Source organism: Diadema setosum, unplaced genomic scaffold (genome assembly GCF_964275005.1).
Source record: "Diadema setosum unplaced genomic scaffold, eeDiaSeto1 scaffold_68, whole genome shotgun sequence".
NCBI lineage: Eukaryota > Metazoa > Echinodermata > Echinoidea > Diadematoida > Diadematidae > Diadema > Diadema setosum.
The window spans coordinates 80,847-100,300 of record NW_027307694.1 but is presented as its reverse complement, the minus strand read 5'-3'; the positions used below and the strand labels follow the sequence as shown (position 1 = coordinate 100,300).

Genomic DNA, 19,454 nt, shown 5'->3' with positions numbered 1-19,454 from the left:
ATAACCCACATGAAATCAGCCTAAAAACAATGTAAGAAAATCTGATAACAGTAAATACAGTTTCAGCATGCTTATTTGTAAATGTGAATATACAGCACGAATAATAAATTTGGACAATTTTATTCGAACAATATACTGAAAAGTAATTTCGCACAAAACATTTAAGAGCAAAGTTGAGAAATTGCCGCCATGTCGGATTTGTTTTGTTTTGTTTTGTTTTGGTTTTTTTTTTTTTTTTTTTTTTTTTTTTGGGGGGGGGGGGTTCGGATCAGAAGGGCTTTCAAAGACATCTGCGGATCAGACATTATTACACATATACCATCATCATTCACGTTTCTCCAACAGCAGAGTAACATACAAGTAAAAAAGCATATCTTTGATACAGAAGCATTTCTTTTTTTTTTAATCAAAGATTGGGCCTTACCCAAACACTGGAATGAGCTCCACCCCCCCCCCCCAAAAAAAAAGACCCTCAATATGGTTTACACTACTACAATATCGTTCGGATGTACAGAAACATGTAATAGACAGCAATATAAGAAGATTAAAAAATATATCAAATTATAAGTTACAGTATATAAGTTGAGATTTAACTTTTACGCAACACACTAAAGGTATTGTTTACCATTGGGAGAAATATCACATTCGATTTATATGTGCAGGTTAGTTGTATCACAAAACATTCTACCATGTAAAAAAATATATATAATAAAGCCTAAACATACGGAGATAACACCATTTCTTTTCAAGAAACCATAATCATGATAACTGTTAACAATTTAATATATAAAACAACATTCTTATCAGATCTATTTAGTATATCTAACAATATTTAGCATTAATTATACTGATTTAAGTTTGTACATTAGTTGTTCTATCCCTAAGTCACAGTTTAGAACTAGTTTGAGACATTATAAGTAAAGCTGGGTTTTTGTTTTACGTGCACTAATGGTAAATAATGCCTTGAATGACAACCTTGATTAATTACCGCCATCTTGAATTTTGTGTGGATACTATGTTTATCGCTAAATATTACACATTGGCAAAATTTGTGTCAAATTCCAAGCTCCTATCTCTTTTGGAAAATACTTCCTGTTCAATCTTATCTGCCTCAGAACAATCTACTATGATGAAATGCCACAGTATAGCGACACCTATATACCACTTGGCATATAGTTTGCAGGTACTTGCAAGTCACTAAATCATAACAATATTGCATGTGACCATGTAAACACATTGTATGCAAAATTTATAATGCATAAATATAATATTTTCAAGTTTTAGATTTTAACTTGTCAACAGTGTATGATATTGCCTATAATTCCAGAAATATGTATTATGTCTCAATCTCAGTAAATCTCAAGCTCAATCGCAGGTTTCAAAACAATTCTTCAGTTTTTCTTTGATAAATATCAAATCATGCATTTTTACATTTCTTCCTTTTTTCAAAACAATATAAAAATATGTATTCCCTCCCCCCAAAAAAGAGAAGCAAACAACCCCCCCCCCCCCAATTTATCACAATACACAGCTAAAGTGGTATCAACTTTTATGAAGTTTTGCTCTCCTTCATATGACATCAAATTTGTTGCAATCCAATGTCTCTATCAAATTTTATGTTTGAAATGTTAAATTCAATAAAACTGGCGGCCCTATTGGACCGCATCTGTACTTTGGAGGTTTTTGCAACAAATCTATTGAGGTGTGCTTACGGAACATTGCTTAATATACTTAATTATTATATGTATGATCTTGTTTATAGAGAGAGTGGAACTCGAAAAGTAAGCACGATCTTGGATTTGACCCTCTGTGACGTCTTTGGGAACAGATGCGTGCAAATATATATTATGTAAAATTGGATTTCAAGTTTGAGACATTATAACTCCTGATCCAAATACAATACTGACCCCTAATTTTCTCCAAATATTGATTATATCATGGCAAAGATGTCAATTTCTGCATGATTTTCATAAACATTTTTAATTTTATTTGTTTTTTACTTTTTAGAGAAATATTCATGGTGCATTCTGAAAAATGTCTCCATAAAAACCTAAGATGGTTTGAAATACCATTAGAATGTTCAGAATATATAAAAACCATATAAATAGACAGCAAAACAGACAAAATTGTGTCAAAATCAAAATGATACATTTACTTTGGCGCAATACACTATGTCAGCTCTGATGGCCTGCAATATTGAATTTTCTGAGTGATTGATCCAAATTTTGTTTTAAACTTTCTATAGCAAGGTTAGTGTTTGAAGCTTCTACCTCTATTTGAAAGATATTTTTTGCTTCATCTCATCTGCTTCAGAACAATCTACTTTGAAATAATAGCAATCAGCGTCACCTGAGCTACCACTTGGTATGAAAAGTTAGTTTGCAGGCACAAACCCTTGTTTGTCAAAGAAAAAGTCTGCGTTTGCCAAGACTACTACACGCACCACTGGCACTGCTACAAGCGCCAGTGCCAGTGGTGCGTGTAGTAGTCTTTGCGCGCGCAGGCTTTTTTCACGACCAACAAGGTCTTGTCACAACTAAAGTGGCCATTTTTGCGTAGTGAGTTTTCAAGTTTGAGACATTATTACTCCTGAACCAAAGATGGTACTGACCCCTAATTTTCTCCAAATATTAATTATATGTCAAACAAAATTTTTGAAACGTTTCAAGATAATCCTTCAGTCTTTCTTTGATTTATGATGAATCAAGCATTTTTATGATTTTCCTTTTTCAGAAAAATATCAAAAAATGAGTGTTTTTTCCTTAAAATCTCAATCCAGTTATAACAATAACCCACTAAAATGGTATCAACTTGTAGATAATTTTATTCTCTTTCATATGACATCAAATTTGTTGAAGTTTGATGTTTCAATCAAATTCTATCATGCAAATAACAAATTCAGTAAATATGGCGGCCATCTTGGACGCCATCTTGGATTTGGAGGCTTTCGCAACAAATTTTTTGAGGTAGACCAGTGGAATGTAGTTTGTTACAATAAAAACTTGAAAATAAGCATGGTCTACTTAGTTTGTAGAGAGAGTGCAACTCACTCCTTAAGTAAGCGACTTTTTGGGGTTTGGCCCTCCGGTTATCACTTCACTCGCTCGCATTTAATCGTCATGCCATTCTCCTGATGTTGCTGCCGGGTAATTGCCAGCAGTTGCGCCCGGTGCCCCCCCCCCCCCCCTTAATTTTCAAAGCGAAAAAATATAGCTACAAACGGCAGTTTTTGGACTGTCTAATGTCAAAATTTTCAAGCTCACTCGCTTCGCTCGCTCGCATTTCATCGTTATGTCATTCTCCTGATGTTGCTGCCAGTAATTGCCAGCAGTTGCGCCCGGTGCGCTCCCCCACCCCCCCCCCCCCTTAATTTCCAAAGCAAAAAAAAAAAAAAAAAAAAAAAATAGCTACAAACAGCCGTTTTGGGACTGTACAATGTCAAATTTTTTAAGCTCGCTTGCATTTAATCGTCATGTCATTCTCCTGATGTCGCTGCCGGGTATTTACCAGCAGTTGCGCCCGGTGCGCCCCCCCCCCTTAATTTCCCAAGCGAAAAAAATATATAGCTACAAACGGCCGTTTTTGGACTGCACAATGTCAAAATTCATGATCGCGTTCATGATCTTCAGTGTGAGAATTAATACAAGAAGTTTCTCTAAATGATACCATTTTATAGGCAAAATTGTTCAATAGTAATCTACATAAAATGTACTGCTATTGGACTGTTTCAAGTCGATAAAACGCACAAAAAAAAAATGCATCATATTGCGCCATTTACAACATCAATATGCAAAAAGTTCTCACTGTGGCAGGGGGAAACCCCTCTCCCATACCTCACTCCCCTCGCTCGCATCGCTCCCTCGTATCTAACCGCTCCCCCTAAGATCAAATCCTGGCTACGCCGGTGATAGGCCCCACTATTTAGTAGGCCTTCACAGTGATGTCGCCAAGGGCGCCGGAAGCGGGGGGGCAGGGGTGGCACTTGCCCCCCCAAACAAAATGTTGGGGGGGCAAAACGAGTTTTTGCCCCCCCAAAGTGCCCCCTGTAACAAATAATTATTCACTGATTTAAAGACCAAAATGAACAATAAAGGCAAATTTCTTGTCTAAATGTTGTAATTTCATAACTGAAAATGCAAAATTTTTCGCCCCTAACGGGGCGAAAGTGCACTAACAACATACATTATTGTATCTATACACTAATAGTAACTTATGAGTAAATTTTGTGTATAGATGGTAGCCTCGTGTCCTCGAGTGTGCCCGCTGAAACATACCTTTAGTAAACCTTACGTATTTCATTTTCTTCTTTGCTTTCTAGTAGTATAAGAATATTTTTTATTGTTCGAACGATGCGATCACGTTTAAGCTTTTAATGAGTACATTTCAGATAAATTGCAAAGTGAAAGTGGCTCGCTCTATAAAAGCGACTTTTATACTCTGTTTTTACAAAAAGTCCCTACCGTGGGAGGGGGTATCCCCCCTCCCACACCCTCCCCCCGCTCGATCGCTTCGCTCCCTCGCCAAAGATCTCGCACCATCACATTATTAATGTACTCCCGTATGTTATGATCATAGTCCTTCCAACTGATTTTTTCAACATGTTAATTCCCCAGAAATTTGCTTTAATTCTCTATAAACGCGAATTTTATACTCTGTTTTTACAAAAAGTCCCCACCGTGGGAGGGGGTATCCCCCCTCCCACACCCTCCCCCTGCTCGGTCACTTCGCTCCCTCGCCGAGGATCTCACACCATCACATTATTATGTACTCCCGTATGTAATAATCACAGTCCTTCGCACTGATTATTTTCACCATGTTTAATTCCTTAGAAATTTGGTCTATAAACGCGACTTTTGTACCCTGTTTTACAAAAGCTCCCTACAGGGGGGGGGGGGGTAATCCCCCTTTCCACCCCCCCCCCCCCCGCTCATTCGCTTCGCTCACGCGCCGAGGATCTCTCGTCACAATTGTGCCCCCGTTGAGATTTTGCCCCCCCAAAACCAGAAGTGTTCCGGCGCGCTTGGATGTCGCACAGGCGGAGCAAGAGCTGAAATACCACGATGTAGTCATTCAATTATCTATGAATATTTCTTTTTCTTACTTGTTTTTTGATAGGAAAAAAACCCCAAATTTCACCAAAATTGTGCACCAGATCGCTAAATTTCAGGTCTGAAAATACCAAATTTTCTTCGTGTGGGAGGGGGATACACCCCTCCCACACCCTCCCCCCTCGCACAGATATTCAAACTCAAAGTCCCTCCCTTACCCCCCGTCATTAAAACGGAACGATGCCCCTGGGATGATTGCTTTACTGACTTAAATCAAGAAAATTGAAGAATACAATAAATAGCTACAGGAAAATATCTTCTACGTTATCACATACAAAGAAATGGATATCCTTATTAGCATTTTATTGAATTTATTTGGGCATTATTCAGGGCTGCGCTACGTTTTTGAAAGGGGGGGGGGGTGTCAAAATCGCCTGTCAGTCAACAAGAAAGAACATCAAAAGACAAGAGAAACAACAGCAAAAAAAGTCTTCATACTTTTAAGGTCTGATTTTCCGCCGAAAGTCGGCTGACAAGCAAAAAACAAAAAAACAAAAACAAAAAAAAACAAGAACAAAAAGTCTTCATATTTTTGCTACCACTTCCCTCCCACTTTGCATGGAAAAGAGTGGGACATTCGATTTGATCCCTGTAAAGTATGTGTATGTGGGGGGGGGGGGGCAAGCTTCTCCACCCCCCCACCCCCCCCCCCCCCCCCCCCCCCCAGTGCGCCGGTCCGGTTATGGGCTTGTAATTGTGGTGATGGTGACTATCACCAATCATCCCCCCCACTCCACAGTACGGATTTACGCCGTTGCCTCCAGGACGCGGAATGTATTGAGAATCCACTGATCTCTCTCACTGTAAGGTGTGTCTCTGGTCCCCTTTCCAGACTTTGGGTTCGTCAGACGGCTGTACTGTGTCCTCATAGACTTGAGGAAATTGTTCAGCTGTTCAACTGAAAAAAAAAAAAATCGAACACTGGGAATTTAGATCACATAAATTAATGGAAAGAAACAAATAACTTTATTAAATTATTGTTTCTCATACTGTAAAGTATATAGCTAGCTAACGGGATAAACGAAATATGGGGGTCAAAATTTTCAGGACTAAATATTATGCATGTCATGTTGTCAGTTGTGTACAGGATTTTCGATAATTATGGCAATCATAATCATAGTAGTAATCATGGTAATGAATTCAACAAAATATATTTAGCGAAACTCCGTTTTGCCGCCAGAGCCCCCCCCCCCCCCTAAATAATAGATATTAATATTCATCTTCACTTACCGGAGCACACCGGATCGTACTCATTGGCCTTCTCTTCGATTAGCGTTGTCTTCTTTGCAGTATCCTTGTATGACTTTAGTCGCCTGTTATACAGACAATCGTGATCTCTGTACCACTCTGCTTATTCTACTTCTTGCTCTTCAGTGAATGTGTATGCAGTGAGGTGTTTTTCGTCTCTTCGGGGTGGACTTCTTAGGGGTGGACTTCTTGTTTGGGGTGGACTTCTTTGTTCTTCTTTTTTCCGTCTTCCCTGGCGTGCCAGACGGAGAACCTTGCGAGTGGAGAAAAATGGGTTCATTTTCCTCCCCAACCAGTTCGACAGGCGAGGCCTGATGCTCAGTAGTTTGAGCTTGGACCTGGTCTAGTTTGGTGTCTTGTTCTTTTACCTGTCTCTGCTCGTCATTGATCTCCTCTTCCGTCTCCATTCTCTCTTCCTGCACTTCTTCTACTTCTACCCTTGTTTGAATGACATTATTCTTTCGGTGTTTAACTACCTGAATGGCCACAACTCTTGGATCTCTTGGGTCGGGGCATATTCCTCTCCTATTTTTGCTAATTGTAATAATACAGTGACAATGGCCGTTTTAAAAGTACGTGTACATGCGTGGGTCGATTAAAATGTGCTCTCATTTTAAAATATATATGGGAAAATATAGAACACTGGATATTTATTATTCAGCTGGCATGTCAATGTGCATTTGCAACGCAATCTGACTAAACTCATACGAAACTCGCTGTAACTCGGGGTGCTCGATCTGAACTCGCGCTAATCTCGCGGGCACCTCTCCTTCACTCGTAATACGATCGCCGTGCTCGTATCTCGCTCTAGTAAACTCGGAATGCACTCGCGTATACTCAAATATGGCGAGTTATTACGAGTTATTACGAGTTTATCTCGAGCTTCTTTCGAGTTATTGCGAGTAACGCGAGTATATAACGAGTCTAGCTGAGTTCAGCACGAGTTACAGCGAGTTAGCGAAAATTTTGAACATGTTCAAAAATTTTGGGACTGCTCACGACTTCAAGGAGAGTTGTCCCGAGCTTGAACGAGCTCCGCCGAGCCATGCCGAGTTGTCGCGAGTTATCCCGAGTTACATGGTGAGCTTCACGCGAGTTATCGCGAGTGCCTCATTTTGGCAACTCGCCTTAACTCGCCATAGCTCGCCATGTCAACTCGTCAAAGTGTAAACGCTGCTTATACCCCGTTCCCACTGCCGATCAGATCAACTCGATCAAGCGAGATCAATCCCGATCACCTATTTTTACCAGACCAATCCCGACCAAATGCTCGATCGTCTTTCAACACGATCCCTTGCCGACCGCTATTCGATCTTTTACGATCCACATCCGACCATTCCCGACATCTCCAGAATCTCTCCTCGACAACCACACAGATCTCTACTCGAACATCCCGATCTACACACAATCAATACACGATCGCTACACGGTCAATACTCGATTTCTACTAGACTTCTTAGACCAGCTCGACATGACTCGATCTGTGTAAGATCTTGCATCGAACGGGTCGGCAGGTTCGTACAGTGATCGAGTGAAAGAAGAATTGGTTACAGTATTCGTTTGGTTATATGAGACAACTCAGTATTTATGCTTGAATACGGCGTGGCCCAAAAGAGTGCTATAAAACTGACTATTAATTGCAAAAGCATGAATGAACGAAAGATTATCTTTAGTATAGGTTTTACCGGCCAATTTCGCACTTTTGTCGGTCCATTTGATAAAAGGTTCATTCAATTTAGCGAAAATCCTCATCACTGCACATTCTGTCATTCAAAATTGCAAGTTGTTCGTTCAATTTAGCATTCCGATCAATGAGATTTGCACATAACGTGTGCCTTTCGAATTCGTAAAACGGGCATTCAAATTGGCACGTGCTCTTCAGTCATTCAAATTCGCCAGCACTGGCGAAAGGGGTATTTCAGTCATTCAATTTCGCTTATGGGCAATCAAATTCCTATATATATATAACATAATCATTGAAATTTACGTCATGTTATTTCTTTTTTGAAAAGGTGATAACATTTAAACGCGTATTTCTATGTGACTTATTGTTTTCATCCACGCACTGTTAAGCAGTAAAAGTGTCGTATTTTTGACCATATCATATAACTCGAGTTTGCTGTTCTGTAACGCCCCTTTTCCTTCATACATGACATTTTAGGCCTACATGTACCAATACTCTAGTTTAACTTCATCTTCTTACAGTCATGACGGCACAAGTTAGATACAGACGTATTTCTCAAGGGGACAGAAAAAGAATTATAGGAATATTTGATGATCATAACCTTGACTTCCTACAACTGGCCGACACACGGAATAAAGCGCTCAACGGCGAGATAAGTTGTGGCCATGCACAGGTTGCACTATCTTCGGACTTGAAGAGACACTAAGCACATTAAAGAAAAAAAAAATGTTGCCAAAATCTCCGAAATGAGTACGAAAATATGAAATGTAATGACGCTTGGAAAACAATAACTATGTTAAGAAAATAAAGAAAGAAGCAAACCATAAGCATGCGTGCTAAATTGACTGCAAAAGATGTTAAATTGATTGCCAAAAAATGAATTGGAATGAACGAGAGCAGCATGTCCGTGATCACGTGACTATATCATAGTAAAATGAATGAGCGAATAACCAAATGGTGCTTGTTTTACGAATTTCAATTGAAAAAGTGTTAATTAGAATGAGGCTAAAGGTAATTTGAATGCTCCAAAATTAATTTGAATGAAGAGATCATAAAATTGAACTACCGAACATGTCATCTATGGTATATTTTGCTAAATTGAATGCAGCAATTAGGAATTGGACTGACAAAAGTGCGAAATTGGCCGGGAAAACCTATAGTTGATAGAAGAACACTTCCTATTTTGAAACCACAATCATCAATTCTCGTGCAGGCGTTCGATTCTATTCATTTTTCCTGAAAAAAAAAGATGACAAAGACTGATCACTACTGTTTGTGAGCCCAAAAAGGTACAAAAAATGCATTCGGTTGTATTCATTCATTTTATGCGTTTTCAGTAGCTATTTTTGACGCATTCGTTATCAGTTTTTACGGCTTCACTATCGCTCAGTCAAGTAGGATATCAGTGCCCAAAGTTACAGATTTTGTAAATCACAAATTTTCATGGAGATCAAAGCGCCTGCACAAAGATTGATTATCATTGTGTCAAATAAAATTTGAGGTGTTCTTTCTATTGAATAATGTAACGATTTCATTCAGTCGCTCATATCTTTTTAAATAAGAGACAGTTTTGTAGCACTCTGTCTGCCGGGACACCATGTATGATATAATAGGTTCGTTCATATGGATTCGATATTTGCAGTGGATGTGAAGAATAACAAATCTAAGTTTGATGTCTCATAAAAAATAAAAAAAAATGTTACACCGCCACGCTTCGTAAGTGCATTACATATAGGTGGGCTGAAATTAATTTGGTTTAAAATGAAACATAGGCCTATATGCCCATAAATGCACCATTATATAGAGTTGAAAAAAAAAATTGACTATTCTACAACCCTAATGAGTCGTGTTATCTTTGTCATTATTGTTCTCATTACTAAAGAATGAAAAAGTGAATGAAAAATATGTATGTAGTCATTGATAAAGTATAGGCCCAAGAGCGTGTAAAAGAAAATATATGTATCATTAATTTCTAAATTCATGAACATGATGAAGTGTGCTGATATGTGGAACAGAGTACATTATTATGAAAATAAAACAATATAACATTTTACACTAGCAAGATGAAAATCTTGGTTGTTTATTTTTTTTTTTGTCAACTCAGCCAATCGATATCAAGGTGGACTTCAAGCAATGTACATACAACTCTCAATAAAAAAAAAAGAAACCTTATTAAGCGAAGCAAAAGTGTAACATCTACGTAAATAAAAGTAAAGTAAGTCACTGAGCATTTATGAATCTATGTTACAAATACTGTTTTAACACGTCACGTAAGAAATAGATTTTATATCAACGTAACCAACTTCAACTTTGAAACAGACAAGCTAGCAAAAGAATTCAAGAAACATTTCTCAGTTTATAAGTAAAGCAGATAATCTAGAAAATTTCTTTTCACGTTACAGTCATATTGCCAGAATACCGAATTTTTCTCAGTTTCAGTTGTGTTTCCTTTCTTTCTTCTGGTATATTTGTCTGGAGAGTCTAATTCTGCCATGTCTGCTGTCTAGGGTTTGTTGTCTTTTCCCTCTTCGTGGCCCTTTTCTTTTCTTCAGTGGGCCAGGAGTGGCTGAAGATACTGACGACATTTAACTTTTTAACGTGACCAAGGACTTCATATATTTTTTCTTAATACCTGAACAATAAATGAGTACTAAGAAAGTACGTCTGCACCTGCTGCAACCACTGTCAAAAAGTGCTCGGTATTTGATCGAGTGCCGGTCGAAGCATGATCGAGTTTAGTCGAGTATCAATCGATAGCAGTCCTGTATCGGTCGTGTAGCGGTCGAGTTATTCATGAAACTGATGAATCCTGGATCGAGATGATCTGAAATCAATCGTGTAGCATTCGAGTATAACTCGAGATGATCGGGAACTGAGCTCGGGGAAAAATCGGTCCCGACCACACTAGATTTCTATACGACCGATTCCCGATCAGCTCGATCTCTTCTCGATCACTACCCGAGCTGTTGGTGTTCGGGCTTCCTACTCGAATATTTTGGACATGTCCAAAATTATCGTGAAGGAAGCAGGAGCGATGCCGATCAAGGTAGATCGACCCCGAATACCAATGCCGAGCGAGCCCGACCAGGCTAAAAAAGCTTGATCGGGATTGATCGAGTTGATCTGATCGGCAGTGGGAACGTACCAGATCATCTCGATCCAGGATTCATCAGTTTCATGAATAACTCGACCGCTACACGACCGATACAGGACTGCTATCGATTGATACTCGACTAAACTCGATCATGCTTCGACCGGCACTCGATCAAATACCGAGCACTTTTTGACAGTGGTTGCAGCAGGTGCAGACGTACTTTCTTAGTACTCATTTATTGTTCAGGTATTAAGAAAAAATATATGAAGTCCTTGGTCACGTTAAAAAGTTAAATGTCGTCAGTATCTTCAGCCACTCCTGGCCCACTGAAGAAAAGAAAAGGGCCACGAAGAGGGAAAAGACAACAAACCCTAGACAGCAGACATGGCAGAATTAGACTCTCCAGACAAATATACCAGAAGAAAGAAAGGAAACACAACTGAAACTGAGAAAAATTCGGTATTCTGGCAATATGACTGTAACGTGAAAAGAAATTTTCTAGATTATCTGCTTTACTTATAAACTGAGAAATGTTTCTTGAATTCTTTTGCTAGCTTGTCTGTTTCAAAGTTGAAGTTGGTTACGTTGATATAAAATCTATTTCTTACGTGACGTGTTAAAACAGTATTTGTAACATAGATTCATAAATGCTCAGTGACTTACTTTACTTTTATTTACGTAGATGTTACACTTTTGCTTCGCTTAATAAGGTTTCTCTTTTTTTTATTGAGAGTTGTATGTACATTGCTTGAAGTCCACCTTGATATCGATTGGCTGAGTTGACAAAAAAAAAATAAACAACCAAGATTTTCATCTTGCTAGTGTAAAATGTTATATTGTTTTATTTTCATAATAATGTACTCTGTTCCACATATCAGCACACTTCATCATGTTCATGAATTTAGAAATTAATGATACATATATTTTCTTTTACACGCTCTTGGGCCTATACTTTATCAATGACTACATACATATTTTTCATTCACTTTTTCATTCTTTAGTAATGAGAACAATAATGACAAAGATAACACGACTCATTAGGGTTGTAGAATAGTCAATTTTTTTTTTTCAACTCTATATAATGGTGCATTTATGGGCATATAGGCCTATGTTTCATTTTAAACCAAATTAATTTCAGCCCACCTATATGTAATGCACTTACGAAGCGTGGCGGTGTAACATTTTTTTTTATTTTTTATGAGACATCAAACTTAGATTTGTTATTCTTCACATCCACTGCAAATATCGAATCCATATGAACGAACCTATTATATCATACATGGTGTCCCGGCAGACAGAGTGCTACAAAACTGTCTCTTATTTAAAAAGATATGAGCGACTGAATGAAATCGTTACATTATTCAATAGAAAGAACACCTCAAATTTTATTTGACACAATGATAATCAATCTTTGTGCAGGCGCTTTGATCTCCATGAAAATTTGTGATTTACAAAATCTGTAACTTTGGGCACTGATATCCTACTTGACTGAGCGATAGTGAAGCCGTAAAAACTGATAACGAATGCGTCAAAAATAGCTACTGAAAACGGATAAAATGAATGAATACAACCGAATGCATTTTTTGTACCTTTTTGGGCTCACAAACAGTAGTGATCAGTCTTTGTCATCTTTTTTTTCAGGAAAAATGAATAGAATCGAAACGCCTGCACGAGAATTGATGATTGTGGTTTCAAAATAGGAAGTGTTCTTCTATCAACTATAGGTTTTCCCGGCCAATTTCGCACTTTTGTCAGTCCAATTCCTAATTGCTGCATTCAATTTAGCAAAATATACCATAGATGACATGTTCGGTAGTTCAATTTTATGATCTCTTCATTCAAATTAATTTTGGAGCATTCAAATTACCTTTAGCCTCATTCTAATTAACACTTTTTCAATTGAAATTCGTAAAACAAGCACCATTTGGTTATTCGCTCATTCATTTTACTATGATATAGTCACGTGATCACGGACATGCTGCTCTCGTTCATTCCAATTCATTTTTTGGCAATCAATTTAACATCTTTTGCAGTCAATTTAGCACGCATGCTTATGGTTTGCTTCTTTCTTTATTTTCTTAACATAGTTATTGTTTTCCAAGCGTCATTACATTTCATATTTTCGTACTCATTTCGGAGATTTTGGCAACATTTTTTTTTCTTTAATGTGCTTAGTGTCTCTTCAAGTCCGAAGATAGTGCAACCTGTGCATGGCCACAACTTATCTCGCCGTTGAGCGCTTTATTCCGTGTGTCGGCCAGTTGTAGGAAGTCAAGGTTATGATCATCAAATATTCCTATAATTCTTTTTCTGTCCCCTTGAGAAATACGTCTGTATCTAACTTGTGCCGTCATGACTGTAAGAAGATGAAGTTAAACTAGAGTATTGGTACATGTAGGCCTAAAATGTCATGTATGAAAGAAAAGGGGCGTTACAGAACAGCAAACTCGAGTTATATGATATGGTCAAAAATACGACACTTTTACTGCTTAACAGTGCGTGGATGAAAACAATAAGTCACATAGAAATACGCGTTTAAATGTTATCACCTTTTCAAAAAAGAAATAACATGACGTAAATTTCAATGATTATGTTATATATATATAGGAATTTGATTGCCCATAAGCGAAATTGAATGACTGAAATACCCCTTTCGCCAGTGCTGGCGAATTTGAATGACTGAAGAGCACGTGCCAATTTGAATGCCCGTTTTACGAATTCGAAAGGCACACGTTATGTGCAAATCTCATTGATCGGAATGCTAAATTGAACGAACAACTTGCAATTTTGAATGACAGAATGTGCAGTGATGAGGATTTTCGCTAAATTGAATGAACCTTTTATCAAATGGACCGACAAAAGTGCGAAATTGGCCGGTAAAACCTATACTAAAGATAATCTTTCGTTCATTCATGCTTTTGCAATTAATAGTCAGTTTTATAGCACTCTTTTGGGCCACGCCGTATTCAAGCATAAATACTGAGTTGTCTCATATAACCAAACGAATACTGTAACCAATTCTTCTTTCACTCGATCACTGTACGAACCTGCCGACCCGTTCGATGCAAGATCTTACACAGATCGAGTCATGTCGAGCTGGTCTAAGAAGTCTAGTAGAAATCGAGTATTGACCGTGTAGCGATCGTGTATTGATTGTGTGTAGATCGGGATGTTCGAGTAGAGATCTGTGTGGTTGTCGAGGAGAGATTCTGGAGATGTCGGGAATGGTCGGATGTGGATCGTAAAAGATCGAATAGCGGTCGGCAAGGGATCGTGTTGAAAGACGATCGAGCATTTGGTCGGGATTGGTCTGGTAAAAATAGGTGATCGGGATTGATCTCGCTTGATCGAGTTGATCTGATCGGCAGTGGGAACGGGGTATTAATTAGTTTGGATTTAGAAGAATAAGCAAATACTTGTGAAGATGTTGACCATCGCGGTGAATACTATGACGATAGGGAAAACAATTATTCACTTGTCTCGCGAAGAAGATCTTCTTCGCGAGACAAGTGAATAATTGTTTTCCCTATCGTCATAATAAGCAAATACTTCGGTTGGCATCATTGAAATACCCTTTAATTATTTTTTTTAATGAGGATTATGTTGAGTGTATTTGAGAATGTTTGCATATGTATTTGGGAATAATGTAATTGTAAAATAAAATATGTGAATTATGTGGAAAATAAAGTGCCTCAAATGAGGAAAATAGAAAAACAATATCAATATCAAAGTCACCCATCACTGCACATAGCGTCACTTCAATTTTCTGTCCCTGTTTGACGCTCTTCAACATCGGCATTCAGCTTTCTATAAATAACCCCTACAATGACAGATGACTCATCAATAGTAATCTCAACTCGTAGTGATTCAGCATGCATTGAAGTTTCTTGTAGTACCTTATATTTCAATCAAGAATGAATATAATGGACTTTTACCATTACCTCCCATACAGCCATCGAGACAGGTTAACTCCAGTTTAAAACCCTCAAATATAAAGAGGTCGAGGATGTAACCTGCCACACTTAAGACAAGCCAATTAATTGGAATTTACATTCAAGAAAATCTTCAATTCTACTTTTGATAACTACAAACTATAACATTCTTAGCTTTAGGCTATGGACCTGTTATTAACTTGTGAAACATCAAATGAGTTTGTGCATTCTAACTTAAATTTACTCTCAAAATCAGATGGCGAAAGTTGGTGACATTCAGGACCAAAAGTCTGATTGTCATCATTGAGTAGCATGATAAAAAGTAAATGAGGTATCTAGAAAAACTTCTCAGGCATGACCGAGAGTCTGCTGACAGTCTCCGCTGACAGTCTACCCTATCCGTGAAAGTGTGAATCGGGTGTACTACTGCTGGTTCGTAATCGATACCAAATTCTTAGTAATGAGCTGTAATATCAAATCCAAAGTGTAAGATCAACAACACGGTGTAGATTTGCAAGTTTTCCTGTTATCACAGGTTTAGTTTCCCACGTTTAATTTTAACAGTGTGTGTTGCTCTTTTTTTTTCTATACATCTAGGAAGACTGGAAGAGTCTGTTTTTAGCCTTTAGTTCTAGTGACAGAATGTGGTTGTGAGTATGTTTTGCTTAGGGGTAATAGGACACAAGTTTGGTTTGTTTGGTTTTGTGTGTGTGTGTGTGTGTGTGTGTGTGTGTGTGTGTGTGTGTGTGTGTGTGTGTGTGTTAATCAGCGTTTATAGTAAAAACATGCTGAGCTGATTTGCCTAGATGGAAATCATTTGAACTTTATAACAACATACATGCCGTGGACTATATTGTGGTAAGATGATGTTGGTGAGAGGATGATTTTATAAGTCAATACTTGTATATACATGTATTACAAACCATGTTTCAAGCTGAATAAGTGTCAGTGCATAGGGTTTTTTTTTTTCTTAATGGTTACATTATAAATGAGAGAATTTTGTTAAGAATCTATACGAGCATAAAGCATAAACATAGGATATGCATGTTTATGTATATATATATATATATATATATATATATATATATATATATATATATAAATAACCTCTAGTAGTCTCCTCATCCAGTGGTTCCAACGCCAAAACTTAAAAAAAAACCACACTTTTGCATCGATTGTCCGATTTTCTTAAAACTTTCACTGATGTGTTCTACTAATGTTGCTGCTTTCAATCAATCCACATTGCTCTTTGGGTTTGGGTTCCCTTTAAGTTTACACCAAAGGATTGTGTGGCCTATGGTGCCAAATGCCTTAGCCAAGTATAGGAAAATTCCGAGGAAAAATTTTCCTTCATCAGATGACTTTATGATAGAATTTAACAAGTTCAAAACATCCATGCTAGTAGAAAAATAAAATAAAAACTATTGTGGGATCAGAATATTTCTTTTAAATAAAGAGTCATTAAAACGCTAGTTTCTCTATTAATATCTTAGAAGAAATAAGTAAAGGAGCTATAGGTCTAACGATTGATCAGATTCTTGTTATGGTTTACTCACTTGGCTATCTGAAGTCTGAATTGGTGATAAACCTTATTATTTTCTTTTGTGGCTTACTATTATGTTGCGCGTCTCTGTTACTAATGTGACATACCAGGTAATTTATGCTATTCTGTTGTGGATGGAGTCTTACATTATTTCAAAGGTCTTGTTTACCTTTGGGAGCAGTGAGTTAAAAATTTTCAAGATATCACATTAAATGCATTTGAGTAGGTCTCTTGTACCACACACACACAAAAAAAAAAAATCATACCATATAAAATTTTTGCAATAAAGCCTAAAATATAAGGAGATATCAGTAAATTTCTCTAAAAACCGCAACTGTAGACGATTGTGTCTGGAAACATTAACAATACTTAGCATAGCTATTCAAATTTTAACGGCTTGTGCCGAAAGGGTGGGTTGGTGGACGAAATGATGACTAGACCAACTGGTTATTAGACCAACTGATATTAAACAGTTAGACCAACTGGCTGTAGACCAGGTGGTAATAGAGTGTAAACCGATCTGGACAATAGCCTCTTTGAAATGGTTGTTTGAAGGTTAAATATAAATTCAAAACTCTTCTTTTAATATTACATGAGAAAAAGTACCAACGCACCCTTTCGGCAAAACCGGGGGGGGGGGGCTTTTGACGAAGGGTGGTGTTCTCATTAACGCGACGCGCCACCACCCATCCCTAACTCACATTTCAGAACTATTTTAAAGCGCTAATGGTATATGTTTTTGCTTCATCTGCAAATGGTTAAGTATGCCTTTAATCTTCTTTTATATCGAAGAACTCTCTACATAATATTCAATTGTTTGTTTCCTTCCCGCCATCTGAAACTATAGCAGCAACAGTGTTAAAACAACTTGAAATTTGTGTTGATGAAATCAAAGGTTGGATGAGCAAAAATCAACTAAAGTTGAACGACAATAAAACAGAGTTACTGGTACTTGGGTCAAGACACATGCTGACAAAGGCTAACATGAAGAAGTGTCAATTGAGAATTGGTAACAGTGTTATTAACTCTTCTGAAAAGGCACGCAATCTTGGTGTTGTTTTTGATGGTACCATGTCCTTCAAATATCATGTTGCGTATGTATCACAATCTGTAAGGTTCCAGTTGCGTAATCTTGGTTTTATTCGGAAATATCTCACTAAAACAGCAGCTGAACAGATTATACATGCTCTTATTTCCTCTCGAATAGATTATTGTAACTCTTTGTTTTTCGGCATGTCACAACAACAAATTAACACTCTACAACGTCTTCAAAACTCTGCCGCAAGATTACTGACCTATAGTAGGAAAACTGCTCACATTACGCCAGTGTTACGTTCTCTCCATTGGCTTCCTGTTGAAAAGCGAATTATTTTCAAAATTGCTCTTCTCGTGTATCATGTAGTTCACTCAACTGCACCTGAGTATCTCCAGAATTCTTTATATTGTTATAACCCTCCTCGCAAACTTCGATCCTCTACTTCCTTTTCATTTCAGATACCTAAGGTTAAGCATTCATGGGGAACTCGTTCTTTCTCCCACATTGGACCTAAAGTTTGGAAAGATATCCCTGTCTCTGTTCGCCAGTCATCCTCTGTGGAATCATTTAAATCATCCCTAAAAACATATCTGTTTAACATGTTGTAGGAAACAAAACAAAAGTGAATATGTCACATAATTCCTTTTCTCTCTCCCCCTCTCTTCTTTCTTTATTTCTTCTCCTAACCTTAAGACTAAAAGCGCCATGAGCATCTTTTGATGGACTGTTGCGCTATAAAAGTATACACTATTATTATTATTATTATTATTATTAATATAGGCCTACATTGCAGAGTTACTTTGCACAGACAAATTTGCTGCTTCGGAAGTATCTCGTAAGAGATGTCGTGATTATATCGACACAATGTATTCAAGTTTACCGTTATGATAAGTGATTCATTTCTGTTCTCCGTCATTTACAGATATCTGGGCATTGTGCTGCTCTCAGTAAGAAAGTCATATATTTTAGACAGCGGACTCCTAAATCTAATGTAGTGTGGTTCGCAGCGATCCTGGCCCATCAAGCATGGAAAAGTCGAGGCCCGAAATCCCGAAATCCATCCGACCCTTCATCAGCTCCACCTTCTTGGATTTCCAGGAGGAGAGAGGACATCTCCAACGCTACGTCTTCCCCAAACTCAACTCCATCTGCCAAGCCCGCGGGACCTACTTTGCCCCCGTCGACCTGCGTTGGGGGATTAATGATGAACAGGCCCAATCCGGCAACGCAGTGGCGCTCTGTCTCGAGTATGTGAACCGCTGCAGCCCGTTCTTTATCTGCCTCCTCGGGGAACGATACGGCACGCACAGGCCCGCGGACGCCAAGCTGCTCCCCTCTTCCCTTGACAAGCTTCCAAAGAATGTCTCGTGGCTGGATCGAAACTATCTTGTTGCGGCCAGCAAAGGGTACGATTGGGTCCTGCAGGAAGCCTATCAGCATTGCAGCGTCACCGAGCTTGAGATCATTCAGGCGGCCTTCTTGAATGACAACAAGTTATGTCGTTTCTACATCCGCGATGTCAAACACACTGAAGACAAATTTCTTGGTCTGCCTGAAAGTGTCCGTCAAAAAGAATTAAAGGTGGGTGATTATGAAGCGTGACCGATATATATATATATACTGGCAATAACATTGTTTTTCTGTCAACTGTCATGAGCTTGGATACAGTTTTTATGCCTCTACCACGCGAAGTGTCGCCGGAGGCATAATGTTATCGGATTGTCCATCCGTCCTTCCGTCTGTCCGTCCAATCAAGAAATTTTGTATACAGCGTAGCTAAAAAAACAACAACAAAAAACTAACAAAGAC

The 19,454-nt window shown here is 38.1% G+C and overlaps 1 protein-coding gene across 1 annotated transcript; it reads left to right on the top strand.

Moving 5' to 3' along the window:
• The first annotated feature begins 18,671 nt into the window (after positions 1-18,671).
• Positions 18,672-19,247, top strand: LOC140245935 (tetratricopeptide repeat protein 41-like). Its single transcript, XM_072325401.1, has one exon. The coding sequence runs from the start codon at positions 18,672-18,674 to the stop codon at positions 19,245-19,247; it is 576 nt and encodes a 191-aa protein (XP_072181502.1).
• The last annotated feature ends 207 nt before the right edge of the window (positions 19,248-19,454 follow it).